At 34.1% G+C, this 20,140-nt stretch overlaps 1 protein-coding gene across 1 annotated transcript in view; it reads right to left on the bottom strand.

Moving 5' to 3' along the window:
- Window positions 1-581: 581 nt before the first annotated feature.
- LOC149790718 (uncharacterized) overlaps window positions 582-20,140 on the bottom strand; it is a 395,180-nt gene continuing 375,621 nt past the window's right edge. Inside the window, exons 52-67 of the mRNA XM_089973252.1 lie at window positions 18,956-19,039; window positions 17,904-18,130; window positions 17,350-17,440; window positions 16,516-16,764; window positions 14,092-14,205; window positions 13,214-13,440; window positions 12,396-12,723; window positions 11,706-11,819; window positions 10,979-11,204; window positions 10,058-10,248; window positions 9,030-9,167; window positions 8,228-8,341; window positions 6,251-6,583; window positions 5,536-5,766; window positions 3,057-3,170; window positions 582-2,311 (exon numbers count right to left, since the gene is read on the bottom strand). Of these exons, the coding sequence (XP_089829378.1) occupies window positions 1,737-2,311; window positions 3,057-3,170; window positions 5,536-5,766; window positions 6,251-6,583; window positions 8,228-8,341; window positions 9,030-9,167; window positions 10,058-10,248; window positions 10,979-11,204; window positions 11,706-11,819; window positions 12,396-12,723; window positions 13,214-13,440; window positions 14,092-14,205; window positions 16,516-16,764; window positions 17,350-17,440; window positions 17,904-18,130; window positions 18,956-19,039 (3,356 nt within the window). The 3' untranslated portion in view covers window positions 582-1,736. The remainder of the gene's footprint in view (window positions 2,312-3,056; window positions 3,171-5,535; window positions 5,767-6,250; window positions 6,584-8,227; window positions 8,342-9,029; window positions 9,168-10,057; window positions 10,249-10,978; window positions 11,205-11,705; window positions 11,820-12,395; window positions 12,724-13,213; window positions 13,441-14,091; window positions 14,206-16,515; window positions 16,765-17,349; window positions 17,441-17,903; window positions 18,131-18,955; window positions 19,040-20,140) is intronic.

The following is a 20,140-nucleotide window of genomic DNA, read 5'->3' as shown; positions in this document are numbered from 1 at the left end:
TAGAGAAAGTAGATATATAATCATTTGTTAAATAATCTCTAGAGGAATACAGATAATATATACTAACAATATATTCATTTTTGGTCTTGGAAGCAAGCGGGAAAAAGACAAAGGCAAAGTTGCTTGAAAAACAAATCTGGCTGTACCGTCCCCTTTTTTGGTTTGAGTAATGTATATCTATTTATCTCTCTCTCTCTCTCTCTCTCTCTCTCTCTCTCTCTCTCTCACAATATATATATATATATATATATATATATATATATATATATATATATATAGAGAGAGAGAGAGAGAGAGAGAGAGAGAGAGAGAGACAGAGACAGAGACAGACAGACAAACAGACACAGCGAGAGAGAGAGAGACACACACACAGGCACAGCGAGAGCGAGGGAGAGAGATATAGTAATATGACTGTCAAATTACTTGTGAATTGGATTTTACTAGTTACTTGTGCATAGGCCTGGACAGATAAGTATACTGTATTTTGCTGGCCCTATCACAGTCTTTACTTTACCTGCAAAATCAGACAACACACACACATATTTGAAATGATATTTGGTTATTGAAACTCTCTACCCAAGTGCAGAAGAAAGAATTTATTCTCATGTGAAAGGTGAAATGTGCATAAAAGGTACAACATAATGACTTAATATGTACATACTCTTGTAGAATCATTAAGTACCGATAGGGGTCATACGCATAAAGTAGTCGATAACTAGGTGATATATCAATTGCACAAATCACCAGATTCCATGTGTGTCTTTAATCTATTACCATCTCCATATTTCCCAGTTAAGTAATCCCTTTTCTATATCTATAATCAAAGCATTATATTTCTTGGGTTTAGGATTATATTTACATTAAATGCATTACCAAGCTAGCTGGTCCGGTGGTATGCCTCATCTTTGTCACTGCAATATTTCATACGATATGATAAAATGAAAGAAACAGCTACAAGAAGATTGGATGAAACAGAGAAAAACCCCTCTTGATTAGTTCCATTTTAACTTACGTGCTATTCTAAACTGAATCCCGACAATATGTACTGTTTTCTTTACGTTGTATAGACATTCATAATTTGGTGGAATCGAACAGTTGACGAATGTGCAACTCAAAGAACTATTTTACAAACAGCATACAGCTCTACAACTTTGAGTTATCACCACCAAACGTTGTTCACATGTTCTGTTTTTATTATTTGTATTACGAAACCTTGAAAGCCTTCACTATAAGACCCATCTAATATATGTGCCCTAAGGTCGCTAACACAAAGCAATGAATGATATATCAACGTTTTGTGTACACCCTATAAAATAGGCATGATGACAACGGGATATAATGATGCTCAATAGACTAACATGGTGTAGTTTTGAGTCGATTTGAATATTAGAGAGACATTATTTAAGCAAAGATTATCCTGAGCATGTAATATTCAGTCTATGTACCAAGAAAGAAAACGGAAGCCTTGATTAATGTTCGGATATGCGTATAGCAACATAAAATTAAAGAATACAAAAAAGCAAATGAATACATCAAATTGGAATTCATATACATGTACAAAATATACATATTTTTTTCTAGGAGATATGTAACATAAAGCTGTTGTCTATATTGGCACATATTTGCAAGCATTAATATACTAAAATACTCAATGTAGCTCAAACGTATGTAATATACTGGTTTTTATGATGACCTAGTATGTCTAGCAAAACGATTTACATTCCTACTAATGGTATCTACAGTTTCCTACTCATTTCAGAGCAAGAGTTTTCTAATATATCTGCCTTAACGTCGCCAAGGAGGTTGTATGTATTGACCTTGTATACATTTTCTGATCCCGAACCAATACTCTCAAGTTCCTTATAATTCGATAATCCGACTCCAATAGTTATAATCTTTGTACCGGTTTTCTTTAAATCGTCTGCAGCTGGGATTGTATCTTGTGTATTAACATTTGACTGTCCATCTGCCACTAGCATAACAATGTTGTCAACGTCCTTCCGATCGCCATACTCTGGTGACGAAATTTCTAGAGCGGTTCTAAGGCCTCCTGCAGTGTTGGTAGAACCAGGTCTATATCGAGTGTACTTTATAGCGTTTAAGACAATACTTGCAGATGAATATCGGCCAAGGCTAAAAACGAGTTGAACGTCATTACTGAATGTTATCAGGGCGTATCTATTATCAGAGCCTCCCCGGGAAAGCTCCTCAACCACCGACGACACGAATTCTAGGGCAAGTTGGAAGTTCTCCTCGCCTACACTCGATGACGAATCCAGTACAAAGATGATGTCTTTCCTGGAGACACAACCTGTAATGAAATTCATCCGAATATGAAATTAAAGATATTATTGACATATACGTGTTTTTGTTTGCTATTTTAAACAGAAACATCATACTTTCAGAGCAAAGGTTAAGAGTTTAATTAACTTCTTTAAGAATACGTAAATGTTCAAGATGGAATTTAGCATTCTTTGTTAATTCACATTTAGAAAGACTGCCAAGTTTGGAAGCCCATAAATGTTCTTTTTTATTGCGCTTTCGTCTACTTTGGAAAACACTATTAATTCATTACCAATATTATATAAATCGATGCTGAATATTTTGGAAAACAACGTGTTTTATAATATTGTCTGACAATTACTGAAGTATACTGTTCTATGAATTGAAATCGATTGATTAACTATAAATTAAAATCGACTGAGAATGCATATAACAATGTAATTAAAATTGATGTGGTTGCCAAAGAAACTCAGATGAATATACTATTGTCAAACAACATTTGAATATGTTGTATTAGTTGTAACCATACAATAGACTACCCTACATGTCACTTTTTAATGGTTTGATTTATGATTTTAATGTGCAATTAACGCTTGGCTTTTCTCTCCGTATGTATGTTTGAAGAAAGAGATATCTGGTTATGAATTACAAGAAGGTAAGCAATGTAGTCACCAGTGTAGTCGCCAATTTCTTAACAATCTGAAAATTCGTCAATTATTTGCAATTCATGTGTACATTTATTTGCTTCTGATAGATTGATGTCAACCACTTACTCATCTCGCAATAATTTCCTCGGTAACCTCCTGTACATTTGCAAACTGGTCCATTCATTGTTGGTTCGCATCTCCCGTCATTGCGACATGGATTTTCATCACAAACACTTGGATCTGTAAAAAAAAATAAAGAGTGATATTCCATTTTCTATGAACTAAACTCATTAACATTTCATAATATTTTATTTCTATGTGATGCTGATAAATATATGTGCATTAATTAAAGCTTAAAAGCGTGGAACAGCATGCAGTTACCAAATATAGTATTCCAATATTACCAAACGCACGAAGAAGTAGTGACTCATGATGAGTAAATAAGAAACAAAGAAAATCTGAAATATAGCAGAATATCTTGAGAGTACTCTCTTCGTTCACTTAAAAGCATTTATGGAGACAGTTAGTAATGGTAACCAAGAGATACGTACTGGAAAGGTAACACAAAACAATGGTAACACCGAAACATGCAAAATTTTCTCAGAACGGTTATTAATTGGTTTTACGATTATCATGCTACAATAGTGGACAGCCGGAACGGTTGAACAGAGTGTCTTGATCATATTTGTAACGACGGGTCTTAATGATCAATGAAAGTCGTTACAAGTGAACGTCAAATTATCAAGAACCGTATATGTATTTGGCTGCTAATAATTTATGGATGATTCCGAACATACGTGTTTATGTAGATAAAAGGAGTACCTTCGCCAGACAAAAAACTCCAGTTGAATTATGCTGATATGGATGTGATTAATTATATGTCCAGAGTACTGGTAGCAATAGTCGTAATTTCTGTTCTTGTCCTTATTGTTGTTCTAGTACTAACAACAATTTGCTTTAGTTTCACTAATACTACAGTTGCTGCCGCTGCTACCACCACTATATTAGAATAGCCTTGTCAACATGAACAACCATACAAATAATAATAACATATTATCGACTTACTTTGCAACCACATTTTCAATAGTTTGATGCTCAACACAATTACATTGAAAATAATTAATACATGATTTTACATTTGTCTTGCGTTTGCATAACTTTGTTAGGTACGGTACTGAAAATATTAGAATTCTATTCGGTAAACCCTGCCTTCTCTAAACAAATTGCACAAGTATGCGAGATCAATGTGATTTACTCCTGTCTTTGCCAGCTTTGTCATGTTTCATTTTATTATTTGGTTAATAGCATACTCTTAAGTCTAGTTGCAAGCTGACATGTCTGCGACTAATGCAATTCATGATCAATATTTATAATGTGGGTAAGCTACATTTTTCCATAGTTGTAATTTAGAGGCAGAAATTACTTCTAATTTTCGTGAAAATTGCTGCAAGAGCAATTGATGCATATTTACGATAACGTGTAACACGTATATGCCTAAATATTTTGTAGAGGGATAAGCACCTACACACAGAATCTATCAAACACGAACTTTTCTGACTTTAATACTAAACGGTACATAGGCTTTATGGTTATATTTTGCATCAGTTTAAAATGCTTGACTATGCAGTTTGTTTTATTTACTTACTGCTACTTCTTTAAATTACGAGCGTGAAAATACATCTGTATTTACATGTAAATTGTTTGATGTAATACACATTTCTGGCAACAAAATGAGTTTATACAGATTTTCCCGTCTAGCCAATGTTTCATATTCAGTATATTTTTCGCAGTTACCAGATTGCAGGTTGTATATCTGCCATGATGAAAATTTGTCGATTAAAAAAGATATTCGTTTTATAAATGTGAATCAGAAATGTTCACACCAATTTACAGAAACTGTATCATTCATACAGATTGGTGGCTGATTTGTAATTCAATGCAAAATGTGCAGTGGCTGTTCTGTTTTGCTACCATTTAAACGCACTTAAATGTTTAATACACCATAACCTACAATGACTGAAATGGTTATCCGTCTAGTAGGCTTCTACAGTTGCGATCTCCCTCATGAAATAGTAATGGTAATTGCAAGGTAAAGCAGATGTAATGCAATGCAAAGGAAAGCCCACGTAGTGTAACGCAGCGAGCACTCAATGATTGCGTTGTACGTAACGAAGCAGGCAGTGTACCCATACAATTGTGTAAAATTTCGAGACATCATGTGTGTTTGCTTGTGAGTATGTGTGTATATGTGTGTGTGTGTGTCTGTGCGTGTGTGTGAGAGAGACAGAGAGGGAGAGAGAGTGGGAGGGATCTTAAAAGCAGGATGCTAAGCGTTGACGCTATGAAATGGGGGTATGACTATATGTGTATATATATATATATATATATATATATATATATATATATATATATATATATATATATATATATATATATATAAAGAGCGGAATGTATTCGATATTTGTCAATGCAAATATTTTATAGGATGCCATAATGTTCCCACTGACCGTAAAATCAATTCATTCGGCATTTTAAAATTCATAAATGCATGCACACCTAGTCTTGGAAGAATTTATTTTGTCTCACCGACACAGATTTGACTCACCTTTGCATGTGGCCCTTATAATATCGCTGGAGATGGTAGCAAGTGAAGCATAGTCTTCTAGTATAAATGCATTCTTCAAGGCAGGTGCACTTGCAATTCTGTCTAACTCGTACCGATCGAATTTGCCAATGCCTATAGCGTACACGTGAACTCCGTTGGATTTCAAGAGGTCCGCCTCGATAATCGTCTGGTCAGATTTGATGTTGGATAAACCGTCCGTAATTACAACAACTATAACGACAAGGAAATAAAATATTGTAAGTGCGTTTTGTTACCGGTTACAATATATATATATATATATATATATATATATATATATATATATATATATATATATATATATATATACATTTCTTCATGCTCTATAGACCAGATTAAATAGCTTTTCTGAAGGGTGTACATACAGACGCACTTATTAAGGACCACATTTATTATTTCGAACCATAAATTCCCTTCGGATATCTCTGCAACGATGCATTATTTTCCTTAGTGATACTTGCGTTAAGTGATTAACTCGTGGACGCGTTATTATTAATGCAGCGCCCGTACACCTTTTGTTACACTTTTTGTTCACTCTTAGTATCCTCGTATCCTCATAGATTATTCCAATTTTGTATGAAGGCGGAACATAATATTCCAATATATATATATATATATATATATATATATATATATATATATATATATATATATATATATATATATTATTGCTTACCGAAGTTTTGAGCATCTGGTCTGTCTCCTACTTGTGAATTAAACAGCTTTTCTCTTACATGGCGTAATCCGTCCGCAGTATTTGTTTTTCCATATTCGAAATCGATTGAAGAAATGGCGTTTTGTAACTGGTATTTTTCGTAATAGTCTTTCAAATAAAATCCATGCCTACTTCGGGAACTGTAAGCGACCAACCCCACCCTTGAGTGGTCTTTGCCAATATTCAGTTCGTCTATCATTCTATAAGCAAAGTCCTTTACCTTCCGGAAATCTACATGACCAACACTTCCTGAGGAGTCCAAAAGGAAGACAATATCTGCCTTTGCATCGCATTCTATAGAAGAAAACGGTTTTAAATTTTGAAAAGTCGTTTGAGGGTATGTAAGTAGATTCATTTATCGACAAACAAATATGGTGGCGAATGTAATACAAGTACTATATTTATGGTAATTCATGCAATTCACATAAAGCATTTTATATACAACCCTTAACATACAACACTGACTACTGTATTTAACCTACAACACTGACTCCACCATATTTAACCTACATCATTTCATCTAGCACAAATAATATACTATATGTATTCGATAACATTTTATATAACCCAGTTACTTTTAAGTTTCGTTGTTATGAGAATCAACTTTCACACTTTATTATGCTTTGGTAGGCACTGCATTAAACAAACAGAGCTATATAAATGGCATATGTTGCTATGCAACAAAAATATCAGCGTCACACGAGACATCTATTTCACAAAAAATGACATTATCTGAGGGGCAACATGTTTCTTCTGCAGATCACTGCATAGATCCGTCAGAGATGTAGAAGCTTTGCGACTAGAACAAAACAGCTGTTCTAAAAATATTATTATTCATGAAACGATTGCTGGTATCTATTTGTACATATTTCTTTGCTTACCTCACGAATACCCTAAATCTGTTTAGTTTACAGTCGATACAAAATCAAAAGTTGTTTCAATCAATATATATATATATATATATATATATATATATATATATATATATATATATATATATATATATATATATATATATATATATATATATATATATCACTCTTTACACACAGCGCACATATGAACACATACATACAACAACAACGGCGAGGATTCGAAGTGTGCAGAATGTGTTGGTCTGAAATTGCGTTTTCGACGTTTGCATGAGTCAATGTAAAACAAAGTACCAACGTATAATATCATTAAAAATATTATACAACTTGAGCGCATTATAGTGGGCTTTAATTATCTACCTAACTAAGGCAACGATGTTTGAGAATCAAAATTAAAGAAAGTATTTGAAGCAGACTTTTGATAGAATAACTAAGTGAAAAAACTGTCACTGCAAAGAGTGCATACAAGATTTCAAATGAAATTTAAAAGTAAACAAGAAGTCTAGTGTACTCACTCAGTTCCTATTTCAAATGTAAAGTATACGCACTCTGCTCGCATTTCAAATGGCGTGTATACTCACTCTACTCTCAGTTCGAATGGAATATATATTCACTCTGCATTCAATGTCGTGTATACTCACTCTGCACTCAGTTCGAATGGCATATATACTCACTCTGCATTGAATTCAAATGTCGTTTATACTCACTCTGCACTCAGTTCAAATGGCGTGTATACTTACTGCTCTCAGTTCAAATGGCATATATCCTCACTCTGCTCTCAGTTCAAATGGCGTGTGTACTCACTCTGCTCTCAGTTGATATATTATGTATAATCACTCTGCACTCAGTTAAAATGACATGTATAATCACTCTGCTCTCAGTTCATGTCTCATATACTCAATCTGCTCTCAGTTCAGATGACATGTATACTCACTCTGCACTCAGTTCAAATGACATGTAAAATCGCTCTGCACTCAGTTCGAATGGCATGTATACTCACTCTGCTCTCACTTCAAATGTCATGTATAATCACTCCGCTATCAGTTCAAATGTCGTGTGTACTCACTCAGTTCACAGTTCTTTCCGGCGAAACCAAGAGGACAGTCACAGTAGTACTCAGCCCCGATAACGTGACATTTGCCTTTGTTCTGACAGGGGTTCAGAGCACATTTATCCTCACCTTTAATGACAAATAATAGTTATATATAAGAAATCATTATATATGTATACAATCTATCTTATATATAAGACATCATTATATATGTATACAATCTATCTTATATATAAGACATCATTATATATGTATACAATCTATCTTATATACAAGACATCATTATATATGTATACAATCTATCTTATATATAAGAAATCATTATATATGTATACAATCTATCTTATATATAAGACATCATTATATATGTATACAATCTATCTTATATATAAGACATCATTATATATGTATACAATCTATCTTATATATAAGACATCATTATATATGTATACAATCTATCTTATATATAAGACATCATTATATATGTATACAATTTATCTTATATATAAGAAATCATTATATATGTATACAATCTATCTTCAGTTGTACTGTCGTTTGTTTTTCTAGCTGACAGCAATATATTTACTGCCTTCATTTTCTCCTTACAATTGGATAGAGGAAAGACGGATATCATACTCATATACATCAGTTTCCAGTGATTATTTTTAAGACTATGATTCGTTATGTATTCTAATGGTGACAGTGTATCATTATATGCACAAGATATATGGAATTAAAAAGAGACAGTTATTTTTCTATTCGTTGTTTTTCGTTTCATTTCTCCCTTAAAACTAAAAGTCCGGGTTCTGATACATACCGTTACACATAAACTCCACTACCTTATCGGCAACGTCATCCAGTTCTTCAACATCATCCGCATAATATGCAGTGCTAGCTGAGGGGTAGGATACGACTGAATCCATAAGCTCCCTCTCTGAGCCTGTCAGCCCGACTCCTTTAAAAAATAATAATAATAATAATAATAATAATAATAATAACAATAATAATAGTTTCAGCACATTTCCATAGTTTGACCGTATGGAATCTCAATAAGATTTGTGGGATGTTGTGAAAATCATTAATATTACTATACCGATCCTACCTCTTGTCGCTATACAGTCCATCAAGGGAGATAATATGTGTGTAAACTGAAAATCCTTTATGACCGTGTACTTGTTTGTCAAATTGTATCAGATCAAGCGGCTTCTGAACAAACATTTCTTAAAGTTTTTCTTCGTTTTAAGCAACAGCGGCTATATTTTACATCAGATTCAATTATTTGTGTAAACTGGTCGACTATTTTTTGTTTTTTTAACAATAGAACCAGTTTTGATGAATCATGTAGTTTGCATACATTGTCGTATCTCAATACGAGATTGTAATTTAAAAAAATTAAAAGTCATTTTTATAGTTTAGACTACAGTAGTGTCCGTCAAGGGAGATTAGTTGTATTGAGTTACATTTATATTTAAACTTCTGATTTTATTGTTTTCATATGGTCCTGATTTGTCTTCATATCAATCTATCTATCTGTATCTATCTATCTATCTACCTACCTACCTACCTACCTACCACCTATCTATCTATCTATCTGACTGTCTATCGTTCTCTCTCTCTCTCTCTCTCTCTCTATATATATATATATATATATATATATATATATATATATATATATATATATATGTATGTGTGTGTGTGTGTGTGTGTGTGTTTGTGTGTGTAAAATTCCTTTCATAAAACTCTAAAAGTAATGTAACGGCGGAAAATGCTCATGAGCAGAAAAGCAGATGAACGTGCAGATTCATATATGTATTCCCATAAGGAAATAAATTGAGATAAACCTACCCACGCCAAGAATTCTGGTTCCTCTCATTTTCAGTCTGTTAGACTGAGTAAGGAGTTCCTCTTCATTCTTTAGACCCTTGGACAGAAGGACGAGGTAATCGGGTTGATCTGCCATTGCCCCATCTCCTTTAAAGATCCGGAAGTTAGCTTTGGCGAGTGCCTCTGCCGGGTCCGGATCCCCAACCATATTCCTGAATAAATGGTATTCTATAGAGACACCATTGATAACAAAGATAACAAACTTCACAAACTTTAGAAGTTGCTAATAGACAATGGCGCTAGTTAAAATTAAGCGTTGGGTAAGTCTACTAAAAATCAATAACAGCTATAAGTCTATGAACGATTTCATCCCGCCATGATAATATTAAGCTTTATGAACGTCACTAACTGAAACGTTTATGCTTAAGATATGTTTTCGTTGATTAACTTTGGGATATGGTAATTAAAAAAACAGATAGGTATAACCGTCTTGGGTGCCAAATCCGAAATGAAAGTTCTTAATCAGAAAGTTAAGCAATAAATGTTATATGTCGTTATGCGTGAAAATAAAAAACTACCTGTACAAGTTGTATGACTCTCCTCTGTCAAAAACGACTTGTATATGGGCTTCACTTTATTAGTTATCCATAGTTTTCTTTCCTTCAAGTCAAGAACTTGTATTTGTGTACACCCTTTAAGACACATTTGCAATGACAGGGATATAAGGTTTGAGAGAGAATGTTACGAATTCACATCAGGTCTCCGCGAATTAATTTATTCTTAATGTTTGTGCCCTTATTATTAACTTTTTCGACCAACTGCCACATACGGTGCATTAAAGGTACATCAAAGCATGCATGCATACGGTGTACAAGGCATGCGTTAATGTGACCAACAAACAATAGTTTAATAAACTTAGTTCCCAAATGTGACTCCGTTTACCGTAAGCCAGCGATTGCCGACAACACGTTTTTCTTTTTGTCTCCGTCCGCAAAGGTCAGTACGACGTTAGCAGTGTTAGAGTACTGAACAAGGCCAGTCTTAAATTCTTTGAATCGCAGTCTCTTGACGACGGTACGCAGGAAGCGACGTACACGTTTCATTTCCTTCCTTGTGACGTAACGTGAGGTATCCACAGCAAAGACTACGTCACCGCCAGCAGAGCAACCTATGGAAAGATTGGTTGTGAAGTGTGGATATTAAAGCACTGCAAAATATCTAATATGCACACATTCCAAGTTGCAATTGTATCATAAAATATATAAACATTTGATTACCTCAAGCTGTCATGAGATATAAAAAGATCGAGTACATGGAAATGACAAAGAAATTATACATTTAAACGTAATTAGCTTTCAAATCTCCATCATGCTGAAGTTATTATTGCTAATGTTGAATATGATACCAAATTTGAACAAGTTGGTCTTAGCTATCTAAATGTATACCGTTTTAACAAACATATGTAAATGCGTGAGTAATTATAGGCAATTTCGCGCTGAACAAAACCGTTTAGTTCGTGTTATAAAACTGTTTTCATCTTTTAAAACTGCACAGTTGTGCTATCGGAATGAAACATGCTTTTGATTGAGATATTTTCTCATAGACTTTAGGAGATACAGGCAGGCAGAAAAATACAGAGGGAGAGAATGTATTATAATAAGTTACTTACGACGGCTACAATCTTCCCCGGTTAAGCCAGCAGGACATTCACAGGTAAACCCATAAGATTCGTTCAAACATTTCCCTCCATTTTTACATGGATTCCCTGCACAATAGTCTGTAGCTAATAATAATAATAATAATAATATTAATAATAGCAATACTAATAGCAAAGATGATGTTGATGGTAATGTTGATTAAGGCAATATATTCAATAAAAACGATAATGATTCATTCAACGATATATATATAAAACAAAACAGTATCAGCGGGGCAGATCCTGGTAGTTTTTGGCTTTGTTGCTGTTGTCTTTTCGTGGCGGAGGGTAACCTACTGGAACGTTTCCAAGAGCAATTTATCTTCACAAATGGATGCTTAAAACTATGCCTGTAAAGGCCTAAGATACAGACAGCTCTGAAGAATATGCTACTTTGTTCTTCATCAAGAAGTCCGTCATTAAGAACCCCTTTGCCCATGAGTTCCCTTCTCCGAATTATTGTTTGCACATTTCATAAGAAAGGTGCGTGAATACCTACAAAGTTCTTTTTTATGTCGGGAACTAACTACTTCAAGTTTTATTCGTAGCATGATGCAGTTGTAATAAATCTAATGATTGTTACAAAGGCTTGGTAAACATTTATAATCATGTATAATACAACTCGCATTCCTGTACAAACAATAAGCACAAATCTGTACTGACCTCTCACCATCGGTGCAAGAGCTGCTTCGTTTATTTCACCGATTGTTTCATCAAGAATAATTGTGTTCAAATCTTGAGCTCCAGCAATTAGGTCGACCTCTTCGCGATCTTTCAGCGACACCCCGACGGGGATGATTCTAATTCCAGAACTAATTGCAAGTTCAGCATTCTTTTGTGTCTCCTCCTCGTGAACCTTATTGGAACCGTCTGTCAGTAGGTATGCAATATTTTTTGCCTTGGGTCTATCACCTCCTCTACCATTGAAAATATCAGTACGCAAGTACTTCAAAGCAGCGGCCATATTGGCAACTCCTCTTGTGTAGTGGACCTTGAAAAAGTGAAAGTATAGTAAGTGTTTTTATTGTTGTGTATTGAAGAGAATCACATAGAACATCATTATTCTCTGCATTGTCTTTGTCCACCTCAATGCGCTTGTCACTGAAGTGGGTTCAAAATGTTTGAAGATAAACTAAGGTAACGTGTTGTACTCAGAGAGAGAGAGAGAGAGAGAGAGGGAATGAGAGAGAGAACATGGAGCAAGTAACATAACGTATTATTGTAACAGTTTTAAATGCACATAATAAAGCACACCGCTTTATGGAGACGTTCATACGTTTGAACGAATAAGCAAACGATTATTTCAAGAACAACAAATATATTTCCGCAGATACACCGGAAACAGCATTTAAATATGCCATGTAGTATGTATGTTTGGTGATCAACCGATTGTATTATTGATAATGACGATGGAATAGACTGTACAAATGGTTTCATTACGTAGAAATCAAATAATTGCTGCATATGTTGGAGAACGTTACCTGATTAACAGCCCTGATGTTTGCGTCCGTATCACGGTGCATTCCCAAACCCCATTGCATCATGGGAGCGGAACTATATTTCATAAGACCGACGTTGATATTACATGCTTCTACGTTCATTTCCATAATGAGGCTTCCTACGTAATCCTTCATCACCTGGAAGCTTCTTTCACCAACGGTATTGGAGGAGTCAAGGATGAAAGCAACGTCAGCGGGTTCACTACATTCTATTAATAACGGCAAAAGAAAAATATTATATTTTCTAATAATATATTGTTAATCTAAAAAAAGGAAATAAATGCGAATTTAACATATATTAAGTGAAAATTTGGAAGCTTCAAGTCGAATCAAAATGCGATCCGAATGCTTATGAAATATGTTATTTTCTTAAACGTAAATAACATTGAGGGGATACACTTTTTTAAAAGAAAGTATAATACAGTATTTCGGTTCATAAAAAGATCAACTGGAAACTCGAATGAACCGATAACTATTATGAGTCAGTAGATATATATATTGGATGATATTTGTGCATGCTTGCATGTGGCTATATAGTCACGTATGCATTTATGTATTTAAAATATCGGTCAATTCTTATAAGACATAAGTACACAGACTTATATAATCAATGTGATAATTATGAATCAGTCTCTAAAACTGTGTTTTACTCGATACATTGATGTATTCTCTATTCTGTATACATTTCGTTGCCACTGATGGTATTCGACTTGTTTAAAATAAAAGACGAATTCAACAAATTGCGTCCTTATGAGTAAATATATTTTAAAAAATCATTTGTGTTTAACGTTAAAATTTTTAAAATAATTTTTTACTTCAAATACACCTTAAAAGAGTCTTGACAATGTTAATGGCCTTACGTTTCTCACAATTGGTGCCGTAATATGACTCGGGGCAAAGGCACATGTAACTCCTAATTCCGTCAACACATACAGCATCGTTCCTGCATGGGTTGGTCCTGCATAGGTCTGAGTCTACAGATAAATAATGATACAATAGGCAATGGTGGTTTTGAGTAATTCAGAGAGAAGATACACAAGTATATTATCTGTCTTACTGCTGGCATGTTTGGTACTTATTCGCTAATATTAGTTCTGAAGAATATTTCAGTTCCTGGAAAAAATACAAAATTTAGGAAATGTATGTACGATTAAACCACATTTGTACATATGTATATCACGTCAATGGGACATTTCTGGCTCGAATAAAGTCTATGACATCCAGATATATATTGATATCTTTAATTTAGTAATACTGGACGTTTAATGTACATTAAGTGTATATCAGGCTGGATTTTCCATAAATTTATCAATACGAAGGATTTACGCTTTGGCAGTACTACGTTTTATAACTAGAGGTTGGCACATTAGACAAAAACATCTTTAACATTAATTAATGCATAACAACGAAATAAAAGTAAATAATTGCTATCAGATGGTACGCTAGCTTCAAATTGTCATAAAAGATGAATCTGTATAAACGTCTGACACGTTCGTAAAATTTATCAATGTTCAAGTTCGATAAACGCATATTCAACCAAGTGGATTACATTGTATAATAAATCTCAATGAATAGCGTATTTAACGATATATCCATCCATGCCTAATAAACGTAAACTGTTCTTTTGTTCAAAATGAAGATAACATGAAAATAATAAGCAGCACATTATAATCATACCCTATATTTGTTGACAACAAAATTCCCCATGACTTTGAGCTTTGATCGTCTAATATTACTGTGCAGAAACTATAATATTCTTATTAGATTTACTATATCTGACCTCAGTACCACATAATATATAGGCCCTTTATTACTCTAATTGCTAGCACGACACGTGCTCAACGAAATTATTCTAAAATTCAAGTTATTGTACATTACTCATTCCGATTTGAGTCACTTCTTTAGAATTTGGCCTTATGGCCCCAAAATAAACAAATAACTAAATTAATTATGCAAAACCACTGTTCTTCTTTTAATCAAGGTGACCCTGATTATTGCCCTCTGACCAAATAAAAAAGGCATCTGTCTTACCCAAAACATGTAAGTCATCCCCCCAGTTCATCACTTACAGTTTGCGCAGTTTTCGTTTTATTTAGAATGACTTTAACATTAACCATTTGACCCTGAAATCATCATGCTACTTTTCCAGAGTACATGCCATCCACAAAGCTCGGTCCAGGTCTGCTATGTAGAACTAAAATTATTTATGCCTTTCTTTTCATCATTTGACCCAACAAGTGATAGGCTTCTGGTTTACTAAAAGTTTTCCACAGAATTATCTCCAGGCATATGAAGTAAAAGCCGTGCATTATATCAGGAACTCAACTTATCCTTTTAGTCACAGTGACCTCAACCTTTGCCATTATAACCTGAAATCGATGCACTTGTTCCCCGTATCCCAAGTGGAAGCCAACCACAGAAGATCATAATGGTTCATTATAGAGATAAGAATTTTTATAAATGTTATTGGCCAGACAGGAAGGCACCCATCGCTAAAAGGATGGCGTTCAAATAAAATCATTAGCTTAAATGAAGATTATTCACAGAGTTATTTGATGTGCAACAAACGTTATTGTGTAACACCATTACGCTTATGTCATTCACGGTGGCATTGAGATTCGGCCTTTTAAGTTACATTTATCGGTATTAGAACACGGTCTGACATGTGTTTCATTGAGCGAAGTTAAAAGCTGGCGGAAATGAACCTCCTAATCGGCGAACTCTCTACATAGACCAAGGGAGTGAAATCGTATTGTTACCAAATGCACGTAAAAGGCTACTGTATATAACATGGTATTTGCGTGTATATTATGCTGAGCTTCAATCGTATGAATATTGAAAAAAATGTATGCATCTCTGAAAGGCTCAAGCAGTTGTTGAGTCGAATATGGTGATTGAAGGCCTCATTTTGTCCACGCAATTTACAGAAAGTATTGGGGGCCCCGACTGGCCGAATGGTCTAAAGCGCTCTTCGTTACGGATCACTGCCATCTCACCTCTGTCTGCGGCGGTTCGAGTCTAAGATTCAGCCAATGTGGGCATGTGAGAAAGCTTGCCAGTAGCTTCTCGTGGGTCGGTGGTTCTTTCCGGGGTTTTCCGGGTTCTTCCTCCACCATTAATACTGGCCGCCATGTATAGCCTTTCGTGTGCTAAAAAATGGCGTTAAACCCCACAACAACAACAACAACAACAGAAAGTATTGTCCTTATATTCAATTTATATTTGATATCAAGCAAACTTAATAAGAATTTACAACGTCAGGTATGAATAATATGTACACAAACCTGTGCATAATGGCTCCAACAATTTCCGCGAAAGCTTGTCCAGTGACCTGTAGTCGTCAGCATAAATCAGATTTTCTTCTACTGGTGACGATGTTAAACCAACCAGCTCCCTTGTTTCTCTCTGGAAGCCTACAGCCACTGTTATCAAGCTAACTCCAGCCCTCTTTAGCATGTCCGCCTCAACTAAAGTCATCTCATGATTGATGTTGGAGTTACCATCGGTAACGATGACCACGACATTGGGAATATCTAAAGACGTCAATGAAAATGCCAAGATTATATGTGTTGACATTTATCTTGAAACCACCTCATACTTTTTACTATGGCAAGACAATCGGATCTTGCATTAAATCTACAAGGAAATCAGCCGAACAAAAATCTCTATTAATTTTGTGGTGTCTTCCAAACGTTATTTATCAGTTAGCTTCATTTTCAATTAGAGAAAATGTTTTGTAAATGATAATATAGCAGAAGATTTCGAAAGGGAAATCATAATTTCGATAATGCAATTTCGATCTTGACTATGTTTCGCATTTTCAATTATTAACGTAAATTCCATACATTGATGGATAAAAAGACACTCATGGCCAATATGTGATATGTCTCTCGTGCCCAGGGTAATTCTACTTGGCTTTTGACAAGAGTTAGTTAAGCAAATTCTCGGAAAGTTTTTTTTTTGTATGACAGCACCAGGCATGCCACGTAAGAATCATGTCCGCATATGTAATTGGTTTCGTAACTCGTCACATACTGACCAACGTTTTATCGTTTTATCACTTATCGAAAAAATCTGCTCAGCGAAATGGAACACAATCTTGAGAATGGATTTAGTACCTTGTCTGTCTCCGGCTTCAGCACGAAAGAGTTCTTGTCGGACACGTCTTAAGGCAGCTGCTGTGTGTGTTGAGCCGTACACATATCTAACCTGAAAGGACAGTGATTAAAATGAAATATGTGTAAAAATGTTATTTGCAACGAGACTTAAACTCCAGACACAATCAGTTAGAGGGATTCTGTTTTACGAATATAAATTGATGTAAAGTGTATTTATTCATCTCTTCGTACTCTGCATGAAACAATCACTAGAACTAATTTTCAAAGTCAGGATATTATACATTGTTTAAGGTTAAAAATGAAAGTGTTATTTACTTTAATTTTGGCGTAAACAGTTTTGCCGATATATTATACTTAAAATATATGCAGTTGTTGGTGATGCTTGCATACTTTGTTTTTGACAAATACTAACACTTATGTATAAAGGTTATAGTTAACAATTGAGACGTATTCAGATTTTGACTGTATCTATTTCTTGACAAGAATTGAACAAAAACACTTTAAGTACGGTCTTTGCTCTACATCAATTGTTTCAAGACCAATCGTTTATTTACCTTTTGTAGTGCTGATTCTATTTCCTGACGTTTTTTGTAGGTATTGAGATAGAACTCTATTCGGGCGGAGTCACTGAATGTGACGAGCCCAACTCGATAGTTACCAGACTCAATGTCCAGTTGATGAACAGTATTATACGTGAAATTAAGGACCCTGTAAAAGTTCTCAAGACCAACGCTTCCCGATGAGTCCAAGACAAAAACAATATCGCCGGTTGACTTGCAAACTGAAATAACAAAAAGCGAGTAAGAAGCATATTTTTCATATGTGTATTGAAGCAGATAATCAATAATGTGATACCTAAATATATGAATTTTGTTTAACCGCGTAGAAAAACGGTGACTGGGTGTCTCGAATATATATATATATATATATATATATATATATATATATATATATAGAGAGAGAGAGAGAGAGAGAGAGAGAGAGAGAGAGAGAGAGAGAGAGAGAGAGAGAGAGAAAACAAGTCATATAACGAATATCAGTCCTTTCTAGTGCACTGGATCCAGGAAAGGATCAAATGTGCCAGGGATTCATTAAGATAAATGTAATAAATTGACATTAAAGAATGCAAATTTAGTTTCAAACAAGCGTGAGCGCTTTCGACTTTAAATGAGTCTTTTTTTCAAAAGTAAACACTAAACAGAGACAAGCAAAGAACAATTCCTCGAACCATTGTTGCGGTTACAAAATATTACACTGATATTTCAACAGGTATATACATCTCAATGCTATATATTCCCGCTGGTAAACACACAGTTATACATGTATACTTGACTTTGTACGCACCAACATACATCATTGACATTCAAGTATACATACGTAAATGGACACAAAATTTATAAATATACGTACAACAATAAGGGCACCTAAAATTTGAATTACATTAATTATGTGATATAATGACTGCGGTCACTACTGTTTCTATTTACGGAACCTTTCAGACGAAAAATTAAAGTTCTCCTTCGCTAGATCATTTACCATTTTGCAGATCTAATGTATCATTTAGTGGCGAGAGGCCCCAATAGGGAGATATGAAATAAAAATGTACCTAAAACCTCATCTGGTGGAATAGGTCGTGGTGTCGTTCTTGGTCGAGGTGGTCTCTGCGGAGGTGGATTTGGTGTTGGTGATCCTATAAACGTAATGTAATACTGATATATTGATATATTTTTGTAAACATTACATGTACAAACTACATAAAAATTCAACACATACACACACTTATATATATATATATATATATATATATATATATATATATATATATATATATATATATATATATATATATAATAAGAATAAGAATTCTTTATTTCAGACTACAAAGTTCATACCTCTAAATTAAAATATAATTGTAAAGTAAAAACATTGTAAACATAAAAGAACACACACAGATATATATATATATATATATATATATATATATATATATATATATATATATATATATATATATATATATATATATATATATATATATATATAATGGATAATGTATTGATTCCGCTAAACTCCTGGTTGGCATAATTTATGTAATTTCAGTGATTTATGAGCAGATGCAGATGTGTGTGTGTGTGTGTGTGTGTGTGCACATTTTTTTCTGGCAATAGGGTTATCTGATTCTTTCTACTTTGAATAAATCTTTCGTAAATCATGTCATTGATAAAGAAATATTTTCAAGTTTATCGACCAAAATCCAAAATAGAAATAGGTAACAGGCAACAATACCTTTCATTTATTACAGATAAAGCAGATATACTCAGCATTAACAATACATCCTAAAATGAATTTATGAAAGCAAGAAAAATGACAATTAGAATCAGACAATGAGTTAGTTTAAGACAAACGTAACAAAGGGAAACTTAGTATTCTTGTCATTGAGAGGAATATAATGAAATTAAAGGAAAGAAATATTTTTTCCGGAAGTGCAGCCATGACCTGATATGATTCTCTTTAACGGTTTCCCTTTGATGATAACTCTTTTATATTTGTAACAATATAATTGTTATAAATTTGACGTTGTGCTATCAGGCTGGAAACCTGTAGATTCGTGTTCATTAGAGTCATGTTGTTGGATCAATGTTAGCTCATGTCTCATTGTAACGCGTATCTGTGTAAAATACTTTCTTCACATCATCGAATACAACTTCATCTGTTTTAAAATCTAGTAATTATTTCTATTGCAAGCTACCTTCCGCTTTAACAGTTGGTCGCCTACATTGGGAATGATTAA

This window comes from Sinohyriopsis cumingii, chromosome 10, assembly GCF_028554795.1.
Source record: "Sinohyriopsis cumingii isolate HCF-2022 chromosome 10, ASM2855479v2, whole genome shotgun sequence".
NCBI classification, from domain to species: Eukaryota; Metazoa; Mollusca; class Bivalvia; order Unionida; family Unionidae; genus Sinohyriopsis; species Sinohyriopsis cumingii.
This window is presented reverse-complemented; position numbering and strand designations above follow the sequence as displayed.